The following is a 26,809-nucleotide window of genomic DNA, read 5'->3' as shown; positions in this document are numbered from 1 at the left end:
ATTTTAATTTCATATGTACAATCTATCAATAAAAAAACTGAATAACTGTTTACAAAATTATTTTTTGCCTCAAAATGCTAAAACAACACTCCTTGATGCATAACTCATATAATTCCAAAAGGACTGATATGCAATAATGTTAAAATCTACTTTATTTTGGAAGAATATTGACGTAATTATTTCGATATTCTATCTACCCTGGAAATGAAAATTCTTACATTATGATTCTTCTTTAATGTTTACTGTAGTAAAAATTTGTATTAAAAAAAAAAAAAAAAAAACTAAGTCCTTACAAAATGTAATGTTTTCTTTCTTTTTTTTTTTTTTTTAACCATGATTTCACCTACTTAATTTACAAGTGCAATGATTTCTGGCAAAATTCCCAGTACTTTTTTTACTTTAACCCTAACTAACTCTCTATCTTCAGTATTTCTTTTTCTTTTTTTGCTGCCTAATAGTTGATCCATAATGAACAGCTCGAAATAGCAACATCAGTTACCACCCAGGAAATGAGTCATATGTTATCAGTTAAACAACCCCTATCTTCGATTCATTCGCTGTTTGTTGTTATTTAGTCCATTACTGTGATTAGATGTCGATACAGGTGTTCGAATAGGCACCTGTGTATTTGGGAACATCGCTGGCCGAGGAATACCACGCTGAGTAAAAAGTGGAGGTCCTTGATTACCATTCCCTAAAGTATACAAAAAAAGCAAACTTGCCAAAATTATTATCAATTCGTTAATTTAAAATCTTTAAAACAAATCTCATATTAACTTAAGAAAATTTTTAAAGTTTAAATAAACATTACAAATTATATTATTAAATACATCAAAAAATAAAGAGTTAGAGAAATTTGTAAAATACAATAAAATTAAGGTAATTTAATTAGTTACTGTTATGCATGGAATATATCTTAAATTTTTAGGAAACCAACACTTCAGAACTTTTGCCAACTACTTGTTAATGTCAAATGATTAAGAGTCTGTTTCAACAGACTCTTAATGTAAAGCCAACTCTGAGTTGGCTTTACATTAGCAACAACCCATGGGCAGGACACATAGCTCGAAGACATGATGACAGATGGACTAAGAAAATAACAGAATGGTACCCAAGAGGAGCTAGAAGAAAACCTGGAAGACAAAGGCGGAGAGGGATAGATGAAATTCATGAGTTTTTGGGTAATAAATGGATGGCCAGTGCTCAAAACAGAAGGAACTGGAAAGTTGCTGGAGAGGCCTTCATCCTGCAGTGGATTGAAAATGGCTGATGATGATGATAGCAACAACCCAACCTAATATTTTGTAGGTACACCTTTTGCCCATAATGCAGCCCTTACACATCTTGGCACAGACTCCACAAGGTGCTACAGGGTGTCCTGTGCTAGTGCTACCCATGCACTGTACAATATGTCTGGTAATGTTCATACACTGCCAGGTGGACAGTTGTAGCATCGAATGTACTTTTCCAGTTGGTCTCAAACATGCTCAATTGGGTTAAGATCAGGTGAGCTGGATGGCCATGGGAGAACAGAGAATTCACTGTCATGTTCCTAAAACCAGTTATTAACTTACTAGGCCTTGTGGCATGGCACGCCATCTTGTAGATAGTTATCTGGATACATGAAGGGATGTACCAGGTCAGTGAAAATGGAATGGTAGGCATTCCCATTAAACTGTTGATTAATACTGATCAGAGGACCCTATATGCATGCAGGCAAAAACTTAAGTAAAGTCGAATTTCCATAAGTCGAGTATTATAAGCCAGGGTGTGGCTGTATTTATTTTAGTAATCTAAAAAAAATTTAAGTTAGCCTGAAACATATATTCCAAACCTGCAATCTCCAAAAGGTAAAGAAATATAAATAAACTAGAGGGCCAGTTAATTCTATAAAAAAATGAGATGGAAAATAAAGCTACTTTATTTCCCTTAAAACTAAGAATCTGTAGGGAGGGGGGAAAAGACCTACTTCCTACACTCAAGATTGGCTAATTATAACCCTACTGAAAAGGCCTTTTTCCTCTGACCACACACAAAGGATTTAAACTTGGCCCTCTCCAAACAAATAAGTGGTAAATTACTAAATTGTCAGAGATGATCACGTTTTTTTTTTTTTTGAAAGGAAGATAATCAAATGCATACATTCACAAAACAGTTAAAATTATGTCAAAGATTGACAACATAAACATATATCCAACCAGGGGCAGACCAGCTCAGGCAGGTAGGCAATGAGTGCCACTCAGGCCAATAGCATTTATAGCACATTATCACTAGGTAAGAAATCACATCCTAGAGGATACAGCAAATGTTTTGCATTTCAACAGAGCATAAAGTTTATACAATTCTGAAGAGTTGTTCAAATGTAATAATCTAAAAATTAGGAGTCTCCAAACAAGGATTATGTCAAGCCAGATTAGAAAATAAGATTACTATACATGTCCAGAAGTACAGCAAAAGCTCATAAATCCAGCAATCAAAATTTCAGAATTCTCAGCCATCCAGCATCCTCACCTTTTGAAAATATTACATAAAAAAAAAAAAACTAGAAAATACTCAGCAAGTCCTGCACTTTGAGTGCTATTGTTTTGGCTATGGTGGCAAACACACACTATGTATGGTTTGTGGATAACCAAATTCTGTGATATATCTCTCACTGGTTACTTTCTATTCAAAACTGACAGTTATCACTCAAACTATACATCATGTGAACATGCAGGACATTCCTCTTTGGACTGCTAGACAAGATTTGCAAATGAAACACCTGTAATCAACAAAAGCAAGCATTATGATGTTTCCAGAGATTACTGCCAAAAAAAAAAAAAAAAAAAAAACTGTCTACTTTTACAGTTTATATGACATACAGTTTGAATGACAGTAGCTGTAATTTTACATTATAAGCAATCAATAAATACATACGTCATGGACTTTAATTATCAGAGGACTGCTCAAACCATATCATAGTGTGAACTTGACTTATATCAGCAAACATGCCACTTCAAGAAATTAAAACAGTTTTTTTGCTGGAACCTAAAGTACACAACTTACAGAAATTTCTTCAGCAACTATCTGTGCATTTCATGTTTACAGATTATAGCCAAAGCAAACTCTCGAGTAAAATCAGGAAAAACACTGCTTTGGGGAGCTAATACAAAATTTACCACAATCCTATATAATTCATAACTGCCAATATGGCAGAATCTCTTCCTTCATTTTTTTAAATTTAAAGTTTCTTAAAATGGGATTTTCAGGAAAAACTTTCCACACTGCCATTATTGGTTAAACAACACTCTACAGTTACCAAAATGGCTACATTATTTCATTGTGCCATCAGAATTTACATATGTTTTATACAGTACTTAACCTGTGCACCTTACTATCATTAGTTCCCCTAGAGTATTAGGTTTAAAAAATTTGGCTAGGTCCCAACAGTGTCAGATTTATGAAGTTTTGCTGTAAAACTGAAAATTATACTGAAGGGATAAATATAATTAAAATACAATGAACAACAAAACTTTAAAAAATTCCCATAAATAATGCTTCAATAACAGAATATTATTATATTTGTTTTAATTATACAAACGCTGATCTAAAGTTGCTGTGTACACCTGCTAGGGACAAGAAACATGGTATGGTCTAGATATAAGAAAAGTAATTGCAGTCCTACAAGCGTACACGAAGGGGAAAGTTGTTTTGTTGGCCAGAGAAGTGTAAATATATGCTACAGGTACTGTGAGCTCTATTTATGAAGCAAAATTAATACAATTGGATAAAGATCACACCGAATGAAACCAGATTTCAATCATGTAAATCAGAAATCAAATGCCATTCCAATGAATGGCATCACCCAAGTTCTTCCCATTAGAAAGAATTCAGAGAAGAACCAGAACATGTGAAAGAACTGCAATGGTATCATTCTGCATCATGCTATTATACAAGTCCACAATATACAATAAACATTTTGTACTATTAATTTCTGGAGAAGCATTTATGCCCAACAATATTCTGCAGACAAGTGCTGGTCATTGTACAAAAATACAGTATCATGTAGTAGGTACTGTGCAGGCATTACTGCAGCAGTAGACAAATCGAAGTCATATATACTAATTTGTTTTGCAAGATTAAGGAACCACCATTCAGGTTTAATGATTTCAGATAAACAAGACTTACTGAATACAATATATCATTCCCTTGACACTCTTCAACATAACTATAGCTGTGATATCAGATTGTTCCTATATTTTTTGGACTGAGTACAAGAGGCGAGAGATTACTTTGAGGGAGTTTAACTATTAAATAAGTCCAGTTTTTTAATAACCATGATACCATTACCTTTTTGAACAAAATTCATCACTAAGGTATCATAAAAACATTTATATAATATTGAGAATATGAGGTTTTCATATAAGATTATAAGTTTAAATATTTATTGAATGTTGTAAAATAACAATACAAATTTTTTTTTTTTTTTTTGGGTATATTATGGTCCAACTTTGGCTCAACATACATCCAACCTGTAGCTTAACGCGTTCGCTGCTGATCACGCACCGGCACGTGATGTCGTAGCAGTATTGAAGAGCCAATCACGCGCAGGCGTGACATCATTACCCAGTAGCCAATCATGTGTGGGCACAGGATTCATTAGACGTTAGTATGGCGTTCTCAACTTCAGTTGGCATTGTGTTTCTGCTGTGTATAGTTGTTTCGCCACCAAGTAAAGGGTGTAAACTATATGTAATTGTATGTGGCGTTGAACATTTTGTTGTGACATGCGGAAAAGCCTTGTAATATGAGTTGTGCAGATGATAGTTTAGCAGGGCCGTTGCACCCAAAAAGAAGAAAAGTGCAATATAAAAAATCCCTTACAGATGAAGAAATTGCAAAAATGTTGGAAGAGTTATCTGATGTATATCCCAGTGACATCAGTTACGACGATGATGAAGATTTTATCCCTCCAAAGACGCTTCGGATTTGGAAAGCGTAGATGAAGAAGATATTGTGGAAGAGGCTACACTTCCACAGCCGGATTCCGGTGAGTTGGAAAACGTCGTGTGGGAAAATGACATAACATCGATGAAACAGTTTCGTTTTACAAAATCCGAGTCTTTGCTACAACCCGTGTCAGGTGATAATCCTATAGATTACTTTCATCATTTATTGACCGATGAAATAATTACACAAACAAATGTTTATGCTCGTGAAATACTTCTTCCCCGAGAAAATAAAGAACATTCTCGAATAAATGCATGGAAGGACACCACTAGAGATGAAATGCTGGTATTTTTTTGGATTGATTTTACATATGGGAACCATTCGACTGAACTGCATACAAGATTATTGGAAAACGGATAAACTGTTCGGATTACATGTGTTCGCAGATAACATAAGCAGGAATCGTTTCTTATTATTACTACGGGCCTTGCATTTTGCAAAAAATCCAGAAAAGAAAGAGGTATGTCCACGGGATCGCCTATATAAAATTCGAAAAATGGTGAATCTGTTCAATGCACGAATGTCGGAAATATATTATCCAGGACGTGAGATTAGCTTAGATGAGTCTATGATACTGTGGCGTGGAAGGCTTGTTTTTTGACAGTACATTTCAAAACAAACACCATAAGTACGCCATCAAGTTATATATGATCACAACACCTACTGGCATGGTTATCAAATTTCAAGTATATACCGGTATGTTGGATGATTCTGGTGGAAAAGGACATGCACAAAAAGTAGTCATAAACTTACTTGATGGAATGTTAAATGTCGGGCATAGCATATTTATGGACAATTATTACAACAGCTATGAACTCGCTAAGTGTCTCGCTGACAGACAAACCCATTGTACTGGGACAATCAAAAGTAATAGGAAAACATTTCCGAAAGAGGTTCGAGAAAAAAAGCTGAAGAAAGGAGAAACTTTATTAAGGTGTGCCCGTGGTGTAATGATTGCTAAGTGGAAGGACAGAAGAGATATCAGTTACATATCTACAGATATACCAAAATGATATGGTGGAAATGCAGAACAAACGAGGCAAACTGAAATCAAAACCATTGCCTATAATTGAATATAATTGCCTATAATTGTCAGGCATTGACAAGCAAGATCAAATGCTTGCCTATTATCCTTGCGAAAGGAAAACCATTAGAGGGCCTACAAAAATATTTATGCATATTTTGCAACTAATAATGATGAATGCACACCATCTCTTTACTAAATATTCACATAACAAGATGCAACTTTATGACTTCCGTTTATCAGTGATCGGATATTTATTGAAACAGCCATCTGATCTCCCTCATACTGTGCATGATGTACCTGAACTGGAACATGTGCTCAAACCGTGGGAAGAAAAAAAAGGTGGAAAGATATTGAGGAAGCAATGCAAACATTGCTATTCCAAAGGGAAACGTAAGGATACAATCTATATCTGCAGTGTTTGTCAAGGATCGCTAGGCTATTGCTTAGATTGTGCGAACATTAAACATAAGTAACATTCTTACACATAGTATTTGTAATCTGTATTGGTTTGCTATGAAATAATAAGTATTTCTTAATGTTAGCATGTTTTTTATTTTATTATTTACATACTATATTATTATGTTTTTGTGTCACGCGCCAGCGCATGATGCGGCATTTACAGCCAAATTTGACCTCCAGTTCCTATCACGCACTGACGCGTGAATCTCAACATCTTTTGTAAACTACTTATATGACACTTGAATATTGATATGGTATACCTAACAATCCCTTATTACCAATTTTCAAGCTTTTTCGTTATGGAAACACAGTCGGCTTCTGGCGACAGTCTCCTCCTTCTATGCCGTACTATTAACGATAGCATGCTGACTCATGGCCAGCAGCGAACGCGTTAACATACCTCCACCTGTAGCCCATCGTATATTCAACTTATAACTCAACAAACATCTAAATTGTAACTCAATGTACATCCAACCAGTATATAAGCTGGCCCAAGCAGCTAGGCATCAAGTGCCTCTGAGGCCAATAGCATTTGTAGCATGTTGCCACTGGAGTAAAAAGAAAGCCAAATGTTGGATGCCACAGGGGACAACTGCAGCCAATCTCACCCTTAATCCAACCTATAATCAGATATTGCTATGTGCAGCTACATATCTTGAATAAATATAGCTTCCAATATAAAAACTGTAACTGCTGATAATCTAACAGAATGAGATTATAAGAATAGTCACCAAGTAATTAGTCCTCTGACCATCCACCCATTTATAAATTGGACATACAGTGATGGCTACACAATGTTACCAAAATATGTGGAGTGTAATCTTGCTGGAAGGTAACAGCACATCTCTCAAGCTGTAAAAGTGTAAATTTCAACACACTTCTGAGGATGGGTGGGTGTTATGTTTTCACTTTTTCTCTCTAATTAATCTCTTAATTTTTTCTTTTAATACAATAATTCAACTTTGGTTGGACTTTCAACTTAGTCTTCTGAGGAAAACAGTACAAAATTTTTTTTAAAAATAATGATAAAATGCAAAAGTGGCATTCCCCACTCTCACTTAATATGGTCCCCCCCCCCTTTTTGAACATAGATAATATCTCACATCTCAGATTTGAGACAAGAAAGCTAATTTATATAATATGGATATACACTCAGTGATCGCTGAATTGTGACCGCCACCCCATCTGTAAATGACTATTCCAAATAGTTCATGGTATAAAAAGCAGAACAGCTTCCTACACTAGAGCAGGGGTAATTTTCATCTAGTCATGCAAGTCAAAGTGATAAAGTAGCAGTTATGGACATAGTAAAGATTTCACAGTTTCAAAAGGGCATGATTGTGGGAGCTCGTATGTCAGGTGCTTTCATATCAGAAACTGCATGTCTTGTCAACTGCTCATGGTCTACTATGGTTAAGGTATACAAAGAATAGTGTCAAATGGGTCAAACCACCTCCTGCCAACAGAACTATAAAGAATATGCAAGGTGTTCGTGGTGAGTGAAGGGTGTAGCACATCACAGAGGCACAATGGCAGGTTACTGTGCAACAGTTGACACTGCAATACAATATGGGCAATGCAAGAACAATATCCCAAATGGTGATATCCCGCACACTCAGATGTATGAAGTTCTGTAGCAGATCCCCAAGAGACATCCTCTCCTCACCACTAATCATGGTCGATGGCAAAAATACTGTGGTGTCAACAACCCACTAGTTGGACACTGGGGGACTGAAAACAAGTGTGATGGTCAAATACCTGGTGCAACATGCCGACAGATGCCTTTGTGCATGGTACAAGGCTACATAAGTCTGTTGTTGTTGTTATTTGATTTTTAGGAGCATTAGCAACTCCCAATTATCCATATTGCTCCGAGAATATGCGGTAGTCATTCCCTGACCTTTCCGCATCCTCCATATTTGGTGGTGACGGGCTCGAACCCCGGTCTAATCAAGAAGTGTGTGCTACGCACTGCTGCTCCTTCCCACCTGGCTACGGAGGCGCCCCCACATGAGTCTGGACCCATCATGCACACAATTCAGGCAGGTGGCAGTGGTTGCTTAATGAGGGGCATGTTTTGCTGGAAAGAACTGGATCAACCCCTGATATGTATGAACCAACGTTTCACTGTGATGCGATTATAACTGAAATGTTCGTGGTGAGTGAACATTTCTATACGATGGGTAGAAATGGGCTCTCCCAAGACAATGCACCATATCACTGGGCCCACACTATGCATGAGCAGTTCCAGGAACACATCTTAATTGGCCTCCGAATTCTCCTGACCTCAATCCAATTTAACAACTGTAGGATGTTTTGGAATGGGAAGTGAGGCAAATGGATATGCAATTGTCATCCATTTCCGACACTGTGGAAAGCCCTGCAGGCAGCATGGCTACAGATCCCTACAGACATCTAGTGGAGTCAATGCCTAGGCAAATAGTGGCTGCTATCTGAATGGTAGCTCAACATGGTTTTAGATAGGTGGTCATAATTCAGTGATTGCTGAATGTATATAAACATAACAAGTGACCACTCTCACCTAATAGGATTAAGATAGGAAAATTAATTTGTATAATATATCTGGTGGATATATATACACCAGGTGGCCAATTTATCAGAGACCCACAATCATCCAAGGAATCAACTGCACAGTCAAAGATAGTCACATGCCCTTACCTGGCTTTATAAAGCTGGTAGTTAGATACTGAAGGACAGAATATGCACAATTCAGAAACAGTACAGGCCAACAGTGCAACATAAATAATTCTGAACATGCTATGACAGTGAATACCAAATATGCTACACCAAAACTGCTGCTAACATGTTGGGATGTTCACATATAACAGTGCCACATAGGAACTGGATAGCAAATCAAGAAAGATCCAATAACCAGAAAACATCTAGCTAATTAGTCCATGGATGGAGATAACTTGTTAATGCAAGAGGTTGGAGGGTGAAAAGAAGCATGAAGGCAAAAAAGATGGGCTACAATGGCAAAAGCACAATACAACAATGATGTACTATATCGGAATGTACTAGATATTGTTATGGATAGGATACAGCAGAAGATAACCTACCAGGTATTACTCTTTGTCAGCTAAAAATAAGCAGCTATACATACAGTGGACACAGAAATAACAACAGTAATGAATATTGGAAGAGTGGAAAAAGGTTGCCTGATCTAATGAATTCTAATTTCAATTGTTCCGTTTTGATGATGAGGCCATGATGATGAGGCCATGCTGTTGCCATGTCCAGGGTATGGCAACAGCATGAATCAATGCACCCATCATGTCAGGTATCAAACCCTACAGGCTGGTAGTAAATGATGGGGTGGAGGTTTTTTGTGATACACACATTTGATCCCTCTGGTGTTGGTAGACAATGTATAGATCACAACCTCATTAAGCATCTGTGGGATTAAGTGAAATGAGCTGTCAAAGGCAGGGAACCACCACCATCCAAACCTGAGACATTGCAGGTTGGACAGTGGGCCAGCATCCCTGTGAAATGCTTTCGGCACCTTGTGGAGTCCATGCCCTAACAACTTGAGAAAAAAATAAATAAAATTCATCAGTTAAATTATATTGTGCATAGAATTTTAAATATATATACATTCATCCATCTTCCTTGTTCCATATTTGTATTTAAAAAAAATGTATAATTTTGTATGATAAAAAAAAAAAAAGCTTAAAATTCTCTTTTTCCTTCAATGTTCATATCCATATTAGTGTGCCTTTTAATATTTTTAGTGTTCTATCTGCATTTTAATCTTTCCTTTGAAAGCATTTTTAAAGGAAAGATTAGAATGCTCATTAAACAGATTCTCACTGCTTAAAATCGCTCTACCAATCAACAACTTACTGTTATCAATGTATCAACCTTAATCAATTCTCCAAATGTACAAATTCCAGCTGATTTTGCTGAACCATACATGGATATCCATGCTGCCAAGTAATGTGGTGCAGCTAACAGTAAATTAATTAAGTACAAACATCCCAAGTTTCTATGATTCTGTTATTGGAACTAATAATTAATTAGATTCTGCAAGTGTCCTAATTTAATTTAAACTATACATTCCACGTTTTATTATCAAAAAATTTCACTTAAGTCAATTTATGGATGACAAACAGAACAAATATTATTTCTCTACAAGATTTTAGGAGTATTTTTTTTTTTTTTCATTTTCAAGGCAACCTTAATCAACTTTACTGTTAAATATAAAACCAGGCTGATGAAATGACATTTTAAATTAATATTACAGCCTGTATGTAATGTATATATGTGTAAATAACAGATTATACATATATTAATACACATAAAAACATACCTGACATTGTAGCTGGTGATGTCACAGGCCCTGTAATTTGCTGATTTTGTAAAGGCTGTGTAGTTGGCAGTGGTTGCTGCAGAATAGGAGAACCTCTCTGATCACCCTGCTATATAAAAGAGGGGAGGGGTGAGATATAAGTTCTGCTGCATATATATTTGTGTAGAGGAAATAAAGTCATTCTACATATCAATATATTTTCATCGATGAGGCAAACTAGTGCCATATTATGCAAAACCGAAACAAAATAATTGTCTCATAATGCATACATGGTGTCCGAGTAACTTTGTCACTGTGCCTATTGGCTTACTGCCAAGTTGTATATTAGGCGCCTCCGTAGCCAGGTGGGCAGGAGCAGCAGTGCGTAGCACACGCTTCTTGATTAGACCGGGGTTCGAGCCCATGCCCACCAAATACGGAGGATGTGGAAAGGTCAGGGAATCACCACCGCATATCCCCTCGGAGCAATATGGCCTTAGCTGCTAATGCTCCTAAAAACCAAATAACAAACAAACCAAGTTGTATTTTGAATTTTAGATTCCATTTAGCTATTTTCTTATTTATATTTTTTCAGATATTCATGCATTTTTAAAATATTTCTTTATGTATTCCCAAAACAGCTGCCTGAATGGACGCAAATTCTATATTTAATTATTATTTTTAACCTTTTTTTTTTTTTTTTTTTTCCAAACATATACAGTAAACCCCCACTATTCGCGGGGGTTACGTTCCTGAGAAATGTCGCGAATACTGAGTTATGGCTCCCATAGAAATAAAGGGGTTCCGTTCCAAAGTATGAAATATATAAGAAAAACTAGTCTTAAAATTTTGTATATGTATGTATTATAGGTACCTTCATAATATGACTATGTACATAGACAGTACATAGTGAAATGCAAGCATATGGCATCAAAATGAAAATAAGAAACAATTTAATATTAAATGTAATATTTATTAGAAATTTCAAACAAATCTTTCAAACTAGCGCCTTTGCTAGCTAAAAAACTTATCCCACCAGTGCTATCACCAGTTTCTCTAAAGTGTTGATAAAGGAGTTTTGCCTTTTCACGAATGATGAGTGAACTTAACGGAATTTTATTTTGAGTTCGGTCTTCTAAACACAGATTTAAAGCTTTTTCCATTTTTTCTAATTTAACATCACGAGTTACAGAGCAAATTTTTGAAGCAATTAGCGCGTTTTCACAGACATTACGGCGGATTTTTTTTCCCGATTTCTTCATTGATCGTACCGTTGACTAATTGATTTTATAATGTTTTGCCACTGAGGAGACACTTTCACCATTAGAAATTTTGTCTAATAACTCAATTTTATTCGCTAATGTCATCACCTTCTTTGATCTTTTCACATTTCTCTTGTTATTCGTAGCCATATTTTTGTACGGTTTAGAAAGAACTTGTCCACAATAAAGTCACTTTCTTCCATTAACACACTAGAAAAAGTCTGTTTTACAGTGCAAAACGGTAGATTTATCACTTTTGTAAGCATATCAATTTATAAATTGATAAATTTATTCAATTTATAAGCATATAAATTAAAAACAAACGACAAAACCTTCCATGACAAGCGCATAACACATACTGAACAAGGATTAGCGAGAAACATCCACGCTCGCGATTTTGTCACCCCTCTGCCCCCACCCACCGAGTGTTGTTTTGACCGGGAAAGATAACTTTAGCCACGCCCATGTTTTTTTATGGCGGAAAATATTCACAGCGCTTTAAAATTTTTTTAGGTTTCATTTTATATTAAATCGGCGATCGCGAATACAGATGCCGCGAATAGCAGGGGTTTGCTGTATATAGAGAATTTTCTATGTTGGCCCAAAGGAGCTTGAACAAATGCATACATTTTGAAAGTTGTGTCAATGCAGTGTCAACAAATTATATCTACATTGGTGCCACTACAAGTAACAGTAGCCATTTTTATCTTTATGACAGTTTTGAAAGGCAGTACAAAAATGGCTTTTAACAAGGTTTGAGATGATATGGGTTCACATAATCTGAAACTGGAGAAATTCTCTGGAATTTAAATCCCAAAGTTAATGAAGCTGAATCAAATAATAAATATATAAATGTAGAAATGCTACATCATCAAAAAAGTATGATGACTTGTTTACTTTTTTTTTTTTTTTTACAAATTTTTAAATGTATTATAATTTTTTTTTCAAACTTTTTATCTTGATTTTATTTTTGACAATAATTTCAAATCTAATACAGTCCATTCCGATTATTTGGGACACATTGGGACTAGTGCATTTTGGCCCGATTAAGCAGCTGCCCCAATTATCCGAAGCTTCACATAAATAGTTAAAAATACAATGTACCCCCCCTTTACAACTGGTTCACTGTACAATCAAATCACGTTACAACGAACTCACCATAGTAAAGTACCGTTCACTATATGATGTGTAGTAAGCGCTGGTCATTGTGATCACGTTTGTGGATTGAATTTTAATTCTATTAAACAGCGATTCTAATTAGAGAAAATAGGAGGAATATTATCCGCAGGCTATAAAAGTAAAGATATATTAAGCACAAATTTACCCTTTATTACCTTACCAATTAAAAAATTAAATGATACGTGAAAATCAGAAGAATATACGTGACAGTTGGAATAATTAATACGTACTGTAATGTGTACATACGAACTAGTTGACATTTCTGTTCACTGACATTTGTGGGTGGGGGTTAAAATTTAAAACAGTAAAAAGATAAGCAAGCAATAACAAAGAACACAGCACACACAAATTGCAAGTAACACGATACGCGATACACGCAAGTGAGAACGGAGTAACGAGTTATGAAGCTCTTTAAAAATAGGAATGAAGAGAAGATCTGAAAATTAATTTTTTTATATGGTTGAAGATTTCATGGAAGTGTAAACACATTTCACCATAACAACCCACAGAATTCCAGCTGTCGGTATTTTTGCAAATTCAGTAAGATCGAGTTTACTGTCCGTTTATGATAGATTTCACTAACAGAAAAGCCCAATAAACAGGTGAATGATAATTGTTTTTAATATTTTATGGTTGTGACCTCCAGAATTTCGACCGAACCATGTGGTACCGTTGGAGACAATCGTAGGGTAATCTCCAGTGCTGCGGTCTCCTGCCCAATTAAACAGCATGCTGTCCCGATTAAGCGAAGTAAACCCTGGCTATTTTCTCCATTGGTTTCTGTTTTTTAAGATTTGCCCCAAATAAATGGCTGCCCCGATTAACCGGTGGCCCAAATAACCAGAATCCACAGTATTTGACTACACAGTTGGAATAAAGGAAAAATATTTAAAAACATTTATGCACATACTTTTTCAATTTTTATAAAATTTACAAATTCCTCAGAAAAAATTCCTTCCTCTAGGCATACTATCCAGAAAGTTACTCACATGAAATACTACCAAATCAAGTTCAAACAAATTCTTACTCAACTCTAATTATTATCATGTTAACTGGAAACAAACTTCATACTACCAAATTTTAAAACATCACTTATTTTGTAATTGTAGCAAGTGATTTTAAAAAACAATTCTGTTCTTTATATTCCTGTATATCCCAAACCCCAGGCTGATGACAGAATTCAAACTGCCATTTTATTAAGATGCTAGGACCAAAATGCGTAAAAAAAAAATAAATTATCTTGACTTACCAATAAATCTAATTAAAAACACACAAAAAAATTCCTTACATTTTAGCGATCCAGGGCAAGCAGCCACATAACACTGCCTGAAACTGCAGATGATATTTTATAATCACCCTTCACGTTTATGATGCAATAATAATAATAATCCCCCCCCTCTCTCTTTCCCTAATAAATTTTGGCCAACTTTCGGATCACAGGAAAAAGAAGGTACTTACCAATTTTGCTTGAAGCTGTTGAAGGAACTCTGGATTTGGATCACTCATGTTAGGCATTTCAGTAAAAAGCATACAGAATCTGAAATTTTAAAACATCACTATATATATTTTTTATTATAGTTTTATTATTTATGATATAATTAAAACTATTTCTGCAGTCACATGAAAGCAAACGAACAAACTTCTGATTAAACTAGTGACCATATACAAAATGACAACTATACAAAGAAGAATTTTTCAGCATACATAATTTGTTTTTACACTAACATCCTATTTGAAAACGAAATGCACAAGGGCATAATTCTTATGGGTTTTGGTAATTAACTATAGTATTGGTGTAAATACACCATAGTTAACCCATAAATTTGAACTACGTAAGTAGTGTAGAAGGCATCATTTTAATTGTATCTCATATTGTGGTTGCCTTCACGAGATAGTGGTATTGCACTACTTCAAATAAATAACACTTCTCTAGTAGAAAAGACTACTGTTATTTGTTTTTATATGAGATACAATTAAAACGATGCCTTCTACACTACTTACGTAGTTCAAATTTATGGGTTAACCATGGTGTATTTACACCGATACTATATAACTAACATCCTATAAAAACAAATTTCACGAGGGCCTGTAGATTCACTGTATCAAAATTTATTTCCAATGAATATCACTGAAAATTATTTTAAAAGAACCATTATTTGTTCAAATAACTAAGTTCTGCTGCACTTTTCTAATATACAGAAATAATAATTATTTCACTTAAATATTGGCTTCTTTAAAATCAATAATAAATAAATAAAATGACAAAATATGTATTACAAATTAAAAATATTTGATCGGAGACTATCCTTTGGAAATTGTTCTTTTATTAAGAAAAATAGAACCCTATAAAACTTTAATAAAGCACACATTCAGAAATACAGTTAGGCATATACTGTATAACTTATTCACAATATGAGATATACTTAATGATGCCAATTTATAACTATTTATGTAGTTGGCTAAGTACAGAAATTATGCAAATGCACTAACTTGTACATTAGTTAAATTAGTTAAACTATTTATTAGATCGTAGGTATAGCTTAGCTTAATTTTTCAGCACTCACCTCATAGTAATCCGCTTAGTTGGTGGAAAGTTTTACCACATACATAGTGGTTATAAGATTCTAATAACTTACAGGGATTATGGATTTAAAAACTAAGTTATGGCTTTAAAAATTTTGCTAGGAAAGGAAAGTGCACTTTCCATTCTATGGTTGCCTAATTAAAATAAATTAAATGAAGAAAGATAAAAGCTAATAGCCGCGCACGAGCGACTTTTGAAATCATCTTCAGTTAGCTATAGTGGAGGGAAAGAGAGTGCGTGATTGTGTTATATACGGGTTGGGTTCCCGAAATGCATTTCAGTGCACGTGGAAACTTAATACGTGCTAAATTCCAAATGGGGGAGAAGTTGGCGGGAATCTTTTTGTTTAATACGTTAAGTGATGTATGGTGCTTAAACCACTCAATGACGAAGGTTTCGTTTTGAAGGATTTTATAGCTGGAATTTAATTTGACTACTGTGATGGCTGAATCGATGAGTAGGTTATGATTATAAGATTGGATGTGTTGTGTTAGTTACTTGCTAAATTAGATTTGAAGCTATTAAAGTGGTAGTACGCAAGCGTGTTGGAAATTTTTGATGTCCCAAATTTTGCTGTTGTACTGCCTATGTAACATGCTTGGCAATCTGATTGGCATCTGATCAAATATACAATGTTGTTATGATCTTGTGTCCCATACTCGTGTGTTGTCTTGTATGAATTGAATTTGGAACTTAATTTGTTATAAGATGTGAATATTAATTTGATATCTGTATTCTTAAAAATCTGTTGAAGTCTTCTAGCATATTGCGATAGGGGGTTTATGTATCTTATTTTCCATGTGCACTGAAATGCATTTCGGGAACCCAACCTGTATATAACACACTCGAGCACTCTCTTTCCCCCACCCACTACAGCTAACTGAAGACAATTTCGAAAGACACTCGTGCGCAGCTATTAGCTTTCTTCATTTAATTTATTTTAATTAGGCAACCATAGAATGGAAGGTGCACTTTCCTTTCTTAGCAAAAATTTTTAAAGCCCATAACTTAGTTTTTAAATCCATAATCCCCATAAGTTATCTTATAACCACTATGTATATGGTAAAACTTTCCACCAACTAAGCAGATTAGTATTAGTATTAGTAATGGCCACATGGTGCAAGAAAGCCTATGGCTTATGCTGCACCAGCCAAAAAAAAAAAAAAAAAAAAAAAAAAAATCCGAACAAAATAATGATAAAAACAAAAAAAATAAATAAATAAAAAAAATAAAATAAATAAATAAATAATAATAATTAATAATAAAAAAAAATTAAACCTATCATCCTATGCGCTTCCCTTACTATCCAGATAAAGTACTATCCAGATGACCTTTGAATTTCCCCAAACTGTCAGCCTCTACCACCCATGAAGGCAACTTATTCCACTAATTTATAACTCGCTGGCTAAAATAAAACTTTCTGCAGTCCAATCTAAACATTTCAGCACTCACCTCATAGATTACTATGAGGTGAGTGCTGAAAAATTAAGCTAAGCTATACCTATGATCTAGTCATTACATTACAGCACATGAGGACTCCTTAAAAATAAAGAGTTAAACTATTTATGTAACATAAGGCTTTAGCCCTAAACTATACTATAATCTAATTTACTCCACACCATCAGGCATCTCTCATATTGTGGATTTATAATTCGCAACTGCGTTGTCATCATTGCAACACCAGGATACTTGCCCACCCACTGATGAGGAGCCAATAAGCTCCGAAACGGTACTGTATGGGTGATGGTATTCGCTGAGAATAAGTAACAATAGTCTTCTCCTATGGTGAAGTGTTACTTATTCGAGGTAGTGCAATATCGTGGCAACTCGTTGTGAAGGTATTCACAATATGAGATATACTTAATGGTGCCAATTTATAACTATTTATGTAGTTGGCTATGTACAGAAATTATGCAAATGCACTAACTTGTACATTAGTGTTAGTTTAATTAATAAATTGATAAGGAGATAAGGACATTAGTATTGTTAGTTTAATTAATCAATTGATAAGGAGATAGCTATATTTACGCTTATAGTGATTTCAGAAACAGAACAAAAATTCAATTCATTTAAGAAAAAAAAAAAAAAAAACTGAACCCGCCTGAAATGTAATGCACTGCTGTGTTACCGTGTTTTTATTATTGATACTGCTGTTGTTGTTGTTATTTGGTTTTTAGAAGCATTAGCAACTAAGGCCATATTGCTCCGGGAATATGCGGTGGTCATTCCCTGACCTTTCCACATCCTCCATATTTGGTGGTGACAGGCTCGAACCCCGGTCTAATCAAGAAGCGTGTGCTACGCACTGCTGCTCCTTCCCACCTGGCTACGGAGGCGCCCATTGATACTGCAATGGGAAACAAAATTAAATATGTCACTACTAACTAAAAATCTGTAGCAGCTTGACTGCATAAAAATTCTTTGCTTTTTTTTTGAAAGCAAAAGACACTAAAAAGGGTTGCACTGCAAATTCTGTTTCAGTGCAAACAGAATCTCTTGTAAGAAATTTTTCCTCTGAAAGTAGCCTCAATAGTGTGCTATTCAGGCTACTTCCTGAAGTAAATTATATGTATTATAAGAAACTTAGCAAAAGAATAAAATTTGTTTCAATATTACAAACATTTTAGTTTGCCTTTGGCTTGCAAAAGAAAGTTACTTAAGTTGACTATGAAAAAAGGCTGAACTAAAAGTTTGAAGCCTTTTGAAAATCTAAAGTATCTCACATCCGAAGTAATATTTGTCAAATAAAAAATTTTCAGTCAAAATAAGCATCTTTCACACATGTGCTATTAATAAATACAAATGCATACTGACTCTCCTATTTTCTGAATATCTCCTCCTTTTCCAGTATACAATGTTAGGCAGCCTTTCCATACTGATGCATAACTACAACAAAAGCAAAGAATAAACACATTTGATCAGTTTAATACTGCTGAACATAAAATTATTTTGCTAAACAAATGAAAAGTATCTGAGAGATTTATCAAATATTCAGTTGTTTATGAATACACATTCCTATTACATTACAATTCTTAGTAACTCTAGCAATTAATGAAACTTTTAGAAATAAAAAAATATCCAGAAATATTAACATAAATACAAATACAATAATCATAACAGTAAAGTTTAACTGAATATAAACAACATTTTAGATGGCAAATTAAATGTTGATGGCATCTTTACTCTTTCTCGGGTGAAATAAAATTAAATTAGTAAAAAAGGATTTGCAAAATAGGTGTGTGTGTGTGTGTGTGTTCAGCCAGACAATTGTCAATTGTTGGAATAAACTCCTACCAAGCATTCTGGAAGTGGGTAGCAGAAATAAATTTTTAAATAACCCCGGGGGCTCACATCTGGTGAGTATGGGCTTGGGACACCCAGGGTCCCGAGCTGGATATCATCATTCTTCTCTTTCTTAGTGATTGCCTTCTACTTTTGACACACACACACACACACACACACACACACACACACACACACACACTCTCTCTCTCTCTCTCTCAGGGTAACTCGGGAACTTTTTTTTTTTTTTTTTTTTTTCATGGTGCAGCATAAGCCTCAGGCTTCCTTGCACCATTTGGCTATTAATAATAATAATAATAAAGGTCTGGACAAGTTACTGGAAGGGATAGGCAAAGTGTGTGTGTTGGCTGATGCCATATATAAACTTCATCAGAATTGTTTTTGAATATTCAGTAAGACCCCCATATTCGCGGGGGATATATTCCAAGACCTACCGTGGAGGGCCGAAACCGCGGATATAAGTGAACACCTGCTGACACCATATATAACATGATTTTCTTGTATATACATACATATAATAAAGTACAGCAGACTCTTGATTTACCAGAACAATTCAAGACTCCAAATTAAAAAAAAAAAAAAAAAACAGAAATCATAAAATTCAAGTAATAACTAGAATAGGTATAAACAGATATTTTGCAAGTCGTAAATAAGCGACAAGAACTGCCGTTATAAGTTGTCATTGGGAGATTAGTGTACCTATTATCTTGCAACCCCTGCTGTCTTCACACCTACTGCTCAAAACAAAAAAAAAAAAAAAGAGACCAAATGTTTAGTTTGATTTAGTGCATCGTGTCGACTGTGTGTTCCATCGCACCACAAAAGGACAAATTTTGTTTTGTTATTTATGTCAGGGATGTTGGAATTTTTTTTTTACAGTAACATTTTTTTTTTGTTTAGAAATTGCAAAAATGATGGGCAAATGTAAGCGTTGTGCTTTCAAATTAAACAAAAACTTGAAATTATTCAAAAGTTTGAAAATGGTGCATCAGTTAAATCTCTAAAGAACCATTATAATGTTGGTGACCAAATCATATGCGACACTGTAAAAAAAAAAGGGAAGCATCGTATTGGACATGTGAGTAGTATGTGTTAAGTTTTTTCCCCTTGGTTAACCGCAGGTAATTGAATCAGCAGATATGGGGCAAAACTGTATATGTTTATTCATCATATTTGGTCTTGAGATTTGCATCTACAAAGATAAATCATATATTGCTCAAAACGTCTCACTAGGAATTGAGTTTATGATATTAACTAGAATTTAACGTGTGTCAATTTAAAAATTAATAATAATAAACTAGGGGAGCTCTGCCCCTGCTTCCATGGCATTCTGTGATCCAATTGGATCACAAAGAAGCACAGTAAGATCTCCATCAAGGAAAGTGTACATTGGAAATATTGTCTTTCAACAGATCTTATAAAGTAATACATTCTAGCAAAGATGTTACTGATACCAAACTAAAGTAAAATTCAAGCACAGTACATAAGAGTAATTCTTATTTTTAAATAACTGCTTGTTTTCTTACCTTCACAGATAAGAGAGAAAGGAGAAACCTATACAGCTTCAAGGTAACAAAAATTGCATGTCAGCCAATAGGTTGATAATAGAACCATATGACTATGTTTGAAAATAAAATCATTCCAATATAAATATGCACTAAAGCACAATGCATGAATAACTAACAGCGTTAGATAGCTATTCATGCATTAGTTCCATTTACAGGTTCTGTTGTTGAGTTTAGGATGCACAGTGATTAGATCGTATTGCACATTTGTATATACATTATGCACAAGTACGTGTTCATGGCTGATTTGCATGTTGTGAGGACTGAAAAACCCCAGAATAACTAACAGGTTAAAAACTCTTCCTCCCTCCATCTGAGACTGGTTAACTAATACCTTATTTAGGTTAACTAATACCTTAGTTAACCCAACAGCCATGGCATCTAAACTTAGCAAAAATGGTGGTGGGTCACCTGCTTCACAAACTTCACAAACTTCCTCTTGATTTTTTTAAAACTGCTTTGGGTTTATTTCATTCTGTTTAAACAGTACCAATATTCCATCTTTTCTTAATGGACTGCAGTACTTATTGTAGGTACTTTTAAATTTTAACAAAAAATTTAAAGACATGCCATATGTTTTATACCTTTTATTTTCAAAAAAATAAATATACATATATATATTAATTCATGTGAAATTTGCAAAAAAATGTTTTTTAGACAAAAAAACAGAAACATCAGTTGCTAAATCACTTCCATTTTCCAGTTTAAGAGACCATTAAACGCACAAAATTTCAAATATGTGCATGTACATATATTTCTGCTTATTATGTATATCAACATTATTAAAAAACATTATATATATTGATCGATTAATTCAATTAAGTGGTATTTTTATATGTGTATAATTTGGACATTATAGGTATTAGTGTGTATATGGATCAGTTAATCAAGCTAGCATATATAGGCTATCTTAATTCTCGTTGGCCTATAAATGTTATGTTAATGTAAACGTATTAATTACTATGAAGCAAAATATGAAAATATCATAACTAAATGATAATGAAAAAATATCAATACTAAATGATAAAGGGTGATGCAATTTTTGAAAATCATTCCCTCACATGGCCATCTATCCACTACTTCATCGGGGGCTTTGAGCAGATCAATAATATATATATATAGTGTTTATTTAAAGTTTATTGGTATGCTTACCAATAAACTTTAAGTAAACTATGAAGCATACCAAATTAAAATTTGGTATGCTTCGCAGGGAAAGTACTAGAGAAAAGAATATCCTAGACCTCATCATCACCCATGAATCAGATGACATAACAGGGCTGACAGTAGAGGAACCAGTAGCAGGAAGTGATCACGGAGTTCTACGATGGATGATGAAAAGAGAGGTAGCAGTAGTAAAAGGCAAAGGAATGGATTATAATTTTTCAGAAAAGGAAATTATGATGCCTTAAGGTGCTACATGGCCTCTATTAACAGGGTAGATATCACACAGAGAATGAATACAATTGAACTGTGGTATGCTTTTAAAACGTTAATCACAGACACCTCGAATGCGTATTTACCGTTAAAAAAAATACTCCACGAGGAGGGTTCCAAGTTGGATGAATAGTAAAGTTGCCACATTACTTGAGCAGAAAAAGGTGGCATGGAAAAGTGACAGCGCAATAAAAAGTACTGAAGCATATAACAGCAACAAGATGATCTGTAATAGAGCCACAGAAAAGGTTCGACAGGCAAAGGCAGTTTATGAGAAATCACTAGCAAACAGAGCAAAGAGGGGAGATAAGGAATTCTTCACATATATGAATGCTAAGAAGAGCAGGACAAACCAGATTGGACCTTTACATAAGGGAAAGGGGATAGTATTAAATACATCAGCTGCTGTTGCAGATGAACTCAACAGTTATTTTGCATTGATATTTACAGAAGAAAAACCTTTTGTGGTAATGGGAAATTGTGGGACCGAAGTTGAAAAATATGTAATTAATGATATTGAAATTTCGCAAGATTATTTAATGAAAAAACTTTCAAGCCTACAGGCCAGTAAGGCTCCTGGAGTTGATGGAATATACACTATAATCTTAAGGGAGGCGGCAAGTGAGTGCACTGAACCATCGAGGCTAATTATGCGAGCATCACTAGACTCTGGGGAGATTCCATTGGATTAGAAAAGTGCCACTGTATCTCCCATACATAAGGGTGGTTCTAAAAGTGAAGTGGGAAAATTATCGACCTGTCAGTCTGACTTCAGTGGTAGGGAAAATCATAGAGGCAACGATCAAGGGTGGAATTCAGGATCATTTGGATAGAATTGAAATTCTCAAGGATACTTAGCATGGTTTTGTAAAGGTAAAATCATGTTTAACAAATCTGGTTCACCATTTTGAAAGGGTCACTCATGAGCTGGATTTAGGGAATAATTTCGACATTGTTTATTTAGATTTCAGCAAAGCTTTTGACCCAGTCCCACATCAGCAGTTGCTTTATAAGGTGGAACAGGTTGGAATCGCTGGGATAATCCTTAGATGGATAGCAGGATGGCTTCAGGGCAGGAGGCAGAGGGTTGTGATAAATGGCTATTCCTCAGATTGGGTTGATGTAAGAAGTGGGGTTGCCCAACGATCAGTATTAGGACCACTTGTTTTTAATTTTCATAAACGACATTGATGAAGGAATAGAGGGCATGATGTCTAAATTTGCAGATGTTAAAATTGGTAGAGTAGTTAATGATCACTGTCAAGCTGAGTTTCTTCAGAGAGACCTAGATACACTTCAGGAATGGTCAGAAAAATAGCAGCTATGCTTTAATCCAACAAAGTGTAAGGTATTACACCTGGGAAACAGTAATCCCAAAATACGTTATTCACTTGGTGGAGTTCAACTAAACCCAGTACTGGAGGAAAGGGACTTGGGTGTTACGATACAGTCACACATGAAATTCTCTGAGCATTGTAAACAGGTTGCAAGGAAGGCTCATGGTGTCCTATCGATGATCTATAGAACTTTTGCAAGTAGAGATAGGGACGTGATAATCCCATTATATAAGGCTTTTGTTAGACTACACTTGGAATATTGTGTTCAAGTATGGAAACCGCACCTAAAGAAAGACATCGAGCTTCTTGAAAGGGTGCAAAGATGGGTAACTCACCTGGTGAGATCGGCAAAAGGGCATCCTTATGAAGAAAGACTTCGAATATGTGGGTTGCCGAGTTTGGAAACTAGACACCTTAGAGGAGATTTGATTGAGGTGTTTAAAGCTCTGAGAGGCATCAGTAAAATGAATGAGGACAAAATTTTCAAGATTATAAATGATGCTAGAACTAGGGGACATAAATTCAAGTTACGGGAGGAGATGTTTAGATTGGACTGCAGGAAATTTTATTTTAGCCAGTGAGTTATAAATTACTGGAATCAGTTGTCTACATGGGTGGTAGAGGCTGACAGTTTGGGGAAATTCAAAGGTCATCTGGATAGTACCTTTGGGTAAGGGAAACGCATAGGATAATAGGTTTAATTTCCTTTTCTTTTATTAATTATTAGTTTTTTTTATCATTGTTTTAATCGGTTTTTTTTTTTTTTTTTTTTGGCTGGAGCAGCATAAGCCATAGGCTTTCTTGCACCATGCGGCCATTACTAATACTAACCCATTCACAGATAAAAACTGGATCTACTGCTTCATGCTAACAGAAAGCTTTATCTACAGTTTTTGACCAGCCAGGCAAAATCAAATGTACCAGCTGGTCCAAAACTGTAGATAGAAAATATTATTCATGTACGGTCCAATAAATGGACAAAGGAGTCTCCACTTGTAGGCTGTTCCTAAAGTTAATGAATGATATGTAAATGTCCGGATGGATGGTTCTGTAGGTTTTGTGCTAACAGTCAGGCTCCCCCCCCCATTTTTTTTATTTACTTCATCTGATGCTGTTCAGTAGATATATTAAAGAAACTTGAAATTAAAAAAAAAAAAAAAAAAAGGGCAAATTTTTCCTTTAACCAGTATTCCTAAATTTTGCAAAAAGTACAAAAAAGAAAAAAACATGCTGCACAAGATTATTTTATTAGTATGTATTTGTTTGTTTGCAGATTTCTATGAAATGCAAGTGGTTCTTACAAATTTTCTGATTCCCAGAAATAATCTTCATTCTCTGTTATACCAAAACACTGTTATTCAAAATATAGTTCTCTTTGTGGGCTATAATAATTAAAGTTACCTTAGTAACTTTAATTACATTGGTCCATAAAGCATGTGGAGCAAGCAGGGCAATCTTTTGTGTTTGCAGGCCCTAGGTACTCTTCATTTGGCATTTTTGCAGGCCCTATGTACTCTTCATTCATCAAATATATTAAAATATCCATTTTGTATTTTTTGTTTTTAAAGAAATTCAAAAAGGATTTTTATAAATTTGGTTTGCAGTTATTTCCACAACACTTATTGCAGAACTAACTTACTTGCAATAGAAACTCTGATGCGAATGTAATGATTTTGCTAACAGAAAAGGCCAAAGAAAAAACTATCTTAGATATGTCTTTAAAAATTAGTTTGTAAATTTCTTTTTGCTCTTTTGCTTTTCTAGATTTATTTATTTATTTTGCAGATATATATCATTTCAAGTTCATGTGTATAACTCGATCACTTCTTTTTGTTTAATACTTTTTACTTTTGTTAACTTAATGGAATTATGTCCTTTTTAGCCATCTTGATATTATACATAAATAAAAGAGTTGGGTAATTTTTTTTCATAATGTCCATAAAAATAATTTTCAAAAGCTGGCAACCCTGCATTGATCCATCCTTTGGAATTTCCTTGAAAGGAAAAACAAATATGGCAGGATCAGAGGGGTTCCCTTCCTCTGCACTGCATTTTCACCCCATGATTCCAGTGGCATCAACTAAGAGTAGCAAATACCCACAATTCAAAATATATATATATATTTTTTTTCCTTCCTTTTTTTGTTTTGACTACACCAAGTTATTTGGGTCGCGAATCGGGTTAAGAAAATGTTATGCTGCTATAAAATAAATAAATTAATAATACATTAAAATAGTCTGATGAGTGTATAGCTTCTTTATTAGATTTTTTTTTTTTTTTTTTGATTTTGGTAACAGAAAAAAAAAATCCGATATAAAATTATTGGTTTGCAAATGATATTAGTAATTTTATTAGATCCGTATACATATTTAAACAAAATTTACCTACCCTTTTGTTAATTTACATATATCTCCTGGCTGAATATGGTTCCCTGGTTCATCCCAAACTGACAAATTTATCGAAGCAGTACGATCGGCTATTTTACACGTTCTTACTTCATGGCCATCTTTTGTAGTGTTTGGTTTACCTATTATGTGAGAGGAATATAATGTGACCATAGTATACATATTTGTCGTCATACACACATAATAAAACGTAATTAATTAGCTAAAACAGAGAATACATTCACATATTGTTGCGACATGAAAAACAAACGACAAAAAAAAAAAAATAAATAAAAAAATATACCCATAACTCAAAATTCATGAAACTTTACTTACCAATATCGAGTATAATGAAAACTAGATTAATATTTTTCATTCCTGGCTTCAAATCGCGAATTGTTGTAGACGTGTAATCCATTTAGATATTATTATATTTAGATATAGGAACCTACGCAAATAAGGAAAAAATTATCGCCAGTACCAAAGAGCTTTAAATAAGCATCACGCTATGGGTGTTTCTTGTTTCACAAACATATGTAAAATATATACAGTATACATAAACATGCAGTGTAACACATACATAAATGTGTTTTTTGTTCAATGAGTTCACGTTATGAAAGAAAGAGTATGAAATGGAATGGCCCAACTTTTTCGTATAAAGGCTCAGCTTGTACAATTGTGTACTCAGTAAATTGAACCTATACGCAAAAATATTACACAAATATCGTTATTATCATCAACATGTGTGAAAACACTATTCAAAAAATAAATTGTATCTAAAGCCTAAGTAACTTTGTCTGAAATATGTATAATATGTTCCACTCAGAAAATAACAGATGGAATACGCCATTAATCTCTAGTCAGAATCAAGCTGGACATTTTCTATTGGTCAAAAATTAATATACGTTATTCCCCTATAAAGCTGTTATACTATTGATGAAAAATAAAATACTGAGTAATAAAAATATTTTAAA

The 26,809-nt window shown here is 34.4% G+C and overlaps 1 protein-coding gene across 1 annotated transcript; it reads right to left on the bottom strand.

The window, feature by feature from the left end:
- Positions 1–409: 409 nt before the first annotated feature.
- Positions 410–26,245, bottom strand: LOC150075934 (SOSS complex subunit B1). The gene is made up of 6 exons (XM_090387675.1): positions 26,172–26,245; positions 25,840–25,978; positions 18,627–18,698; positions 14,687–14,765; positions 10,809–10,917; positions 410–694 (listed from the first exon to the last, which is right to left on the bottom strand). The coding sequence occupies exons 1-6, from the start codon at positions 26,209–26,211 to the stop codon at positions 540–542; spliced, it is 594 nt and encodes a 197-aa protein (XP_090243801.1). The 5' UTR covers positions 26,212–26,245; the 3' UTR covers positions 410–539.
- Positions 26,246–26,809: the final 564 nt, after the last annotated feature.

Source organism: Mastigoproctus giganteus, chromosome 13, assembly GCF_048544385.1.
Source record: "Mastigoproctus giganteus isolate SK-2022 chromosome 13, ASM4854438v1, whole genome shotgun sequence".
In the NCBI taxonomy this organism is placed as follows: Eukaryota; Metazoa; Arthropoda; class Arachnida; order Uropygi; family Thelyphonidae; genus Mastigoproctus; species Mastigoproctus giganteus.
Note: the sequence above shows the minus strand (reverse complement) of the source record. Positions and strands in the feature narration are given on the sequence as shown.

What these genes read in the sequence shown, in the direction of transcription:
- LOC150075934 (XM_090387675.1), bottom strand. Translation starts at nt 26,211, where the DNA reads ATGAAAAATATTAATCTAGTTTTCATTATACTCGATATTG. An exon ending in TTTCATTATACTCGATATTG is followed by an intron (nt 25,979 to 26,171) that starts GTAAGTAAAGTT and finishes CTCACATAATAG; the next exon opens with GTAAACCAAACACTACAAAA. An exon ending in GATATTCAGAAAATAGGAGA is followed by an intron (nt 14,766 to 18,626) that starts GTCAGTATGCAT and finishes TTAAAATTTCAG; the next exon opens with ATTCTGTATGCTTTTTACTG.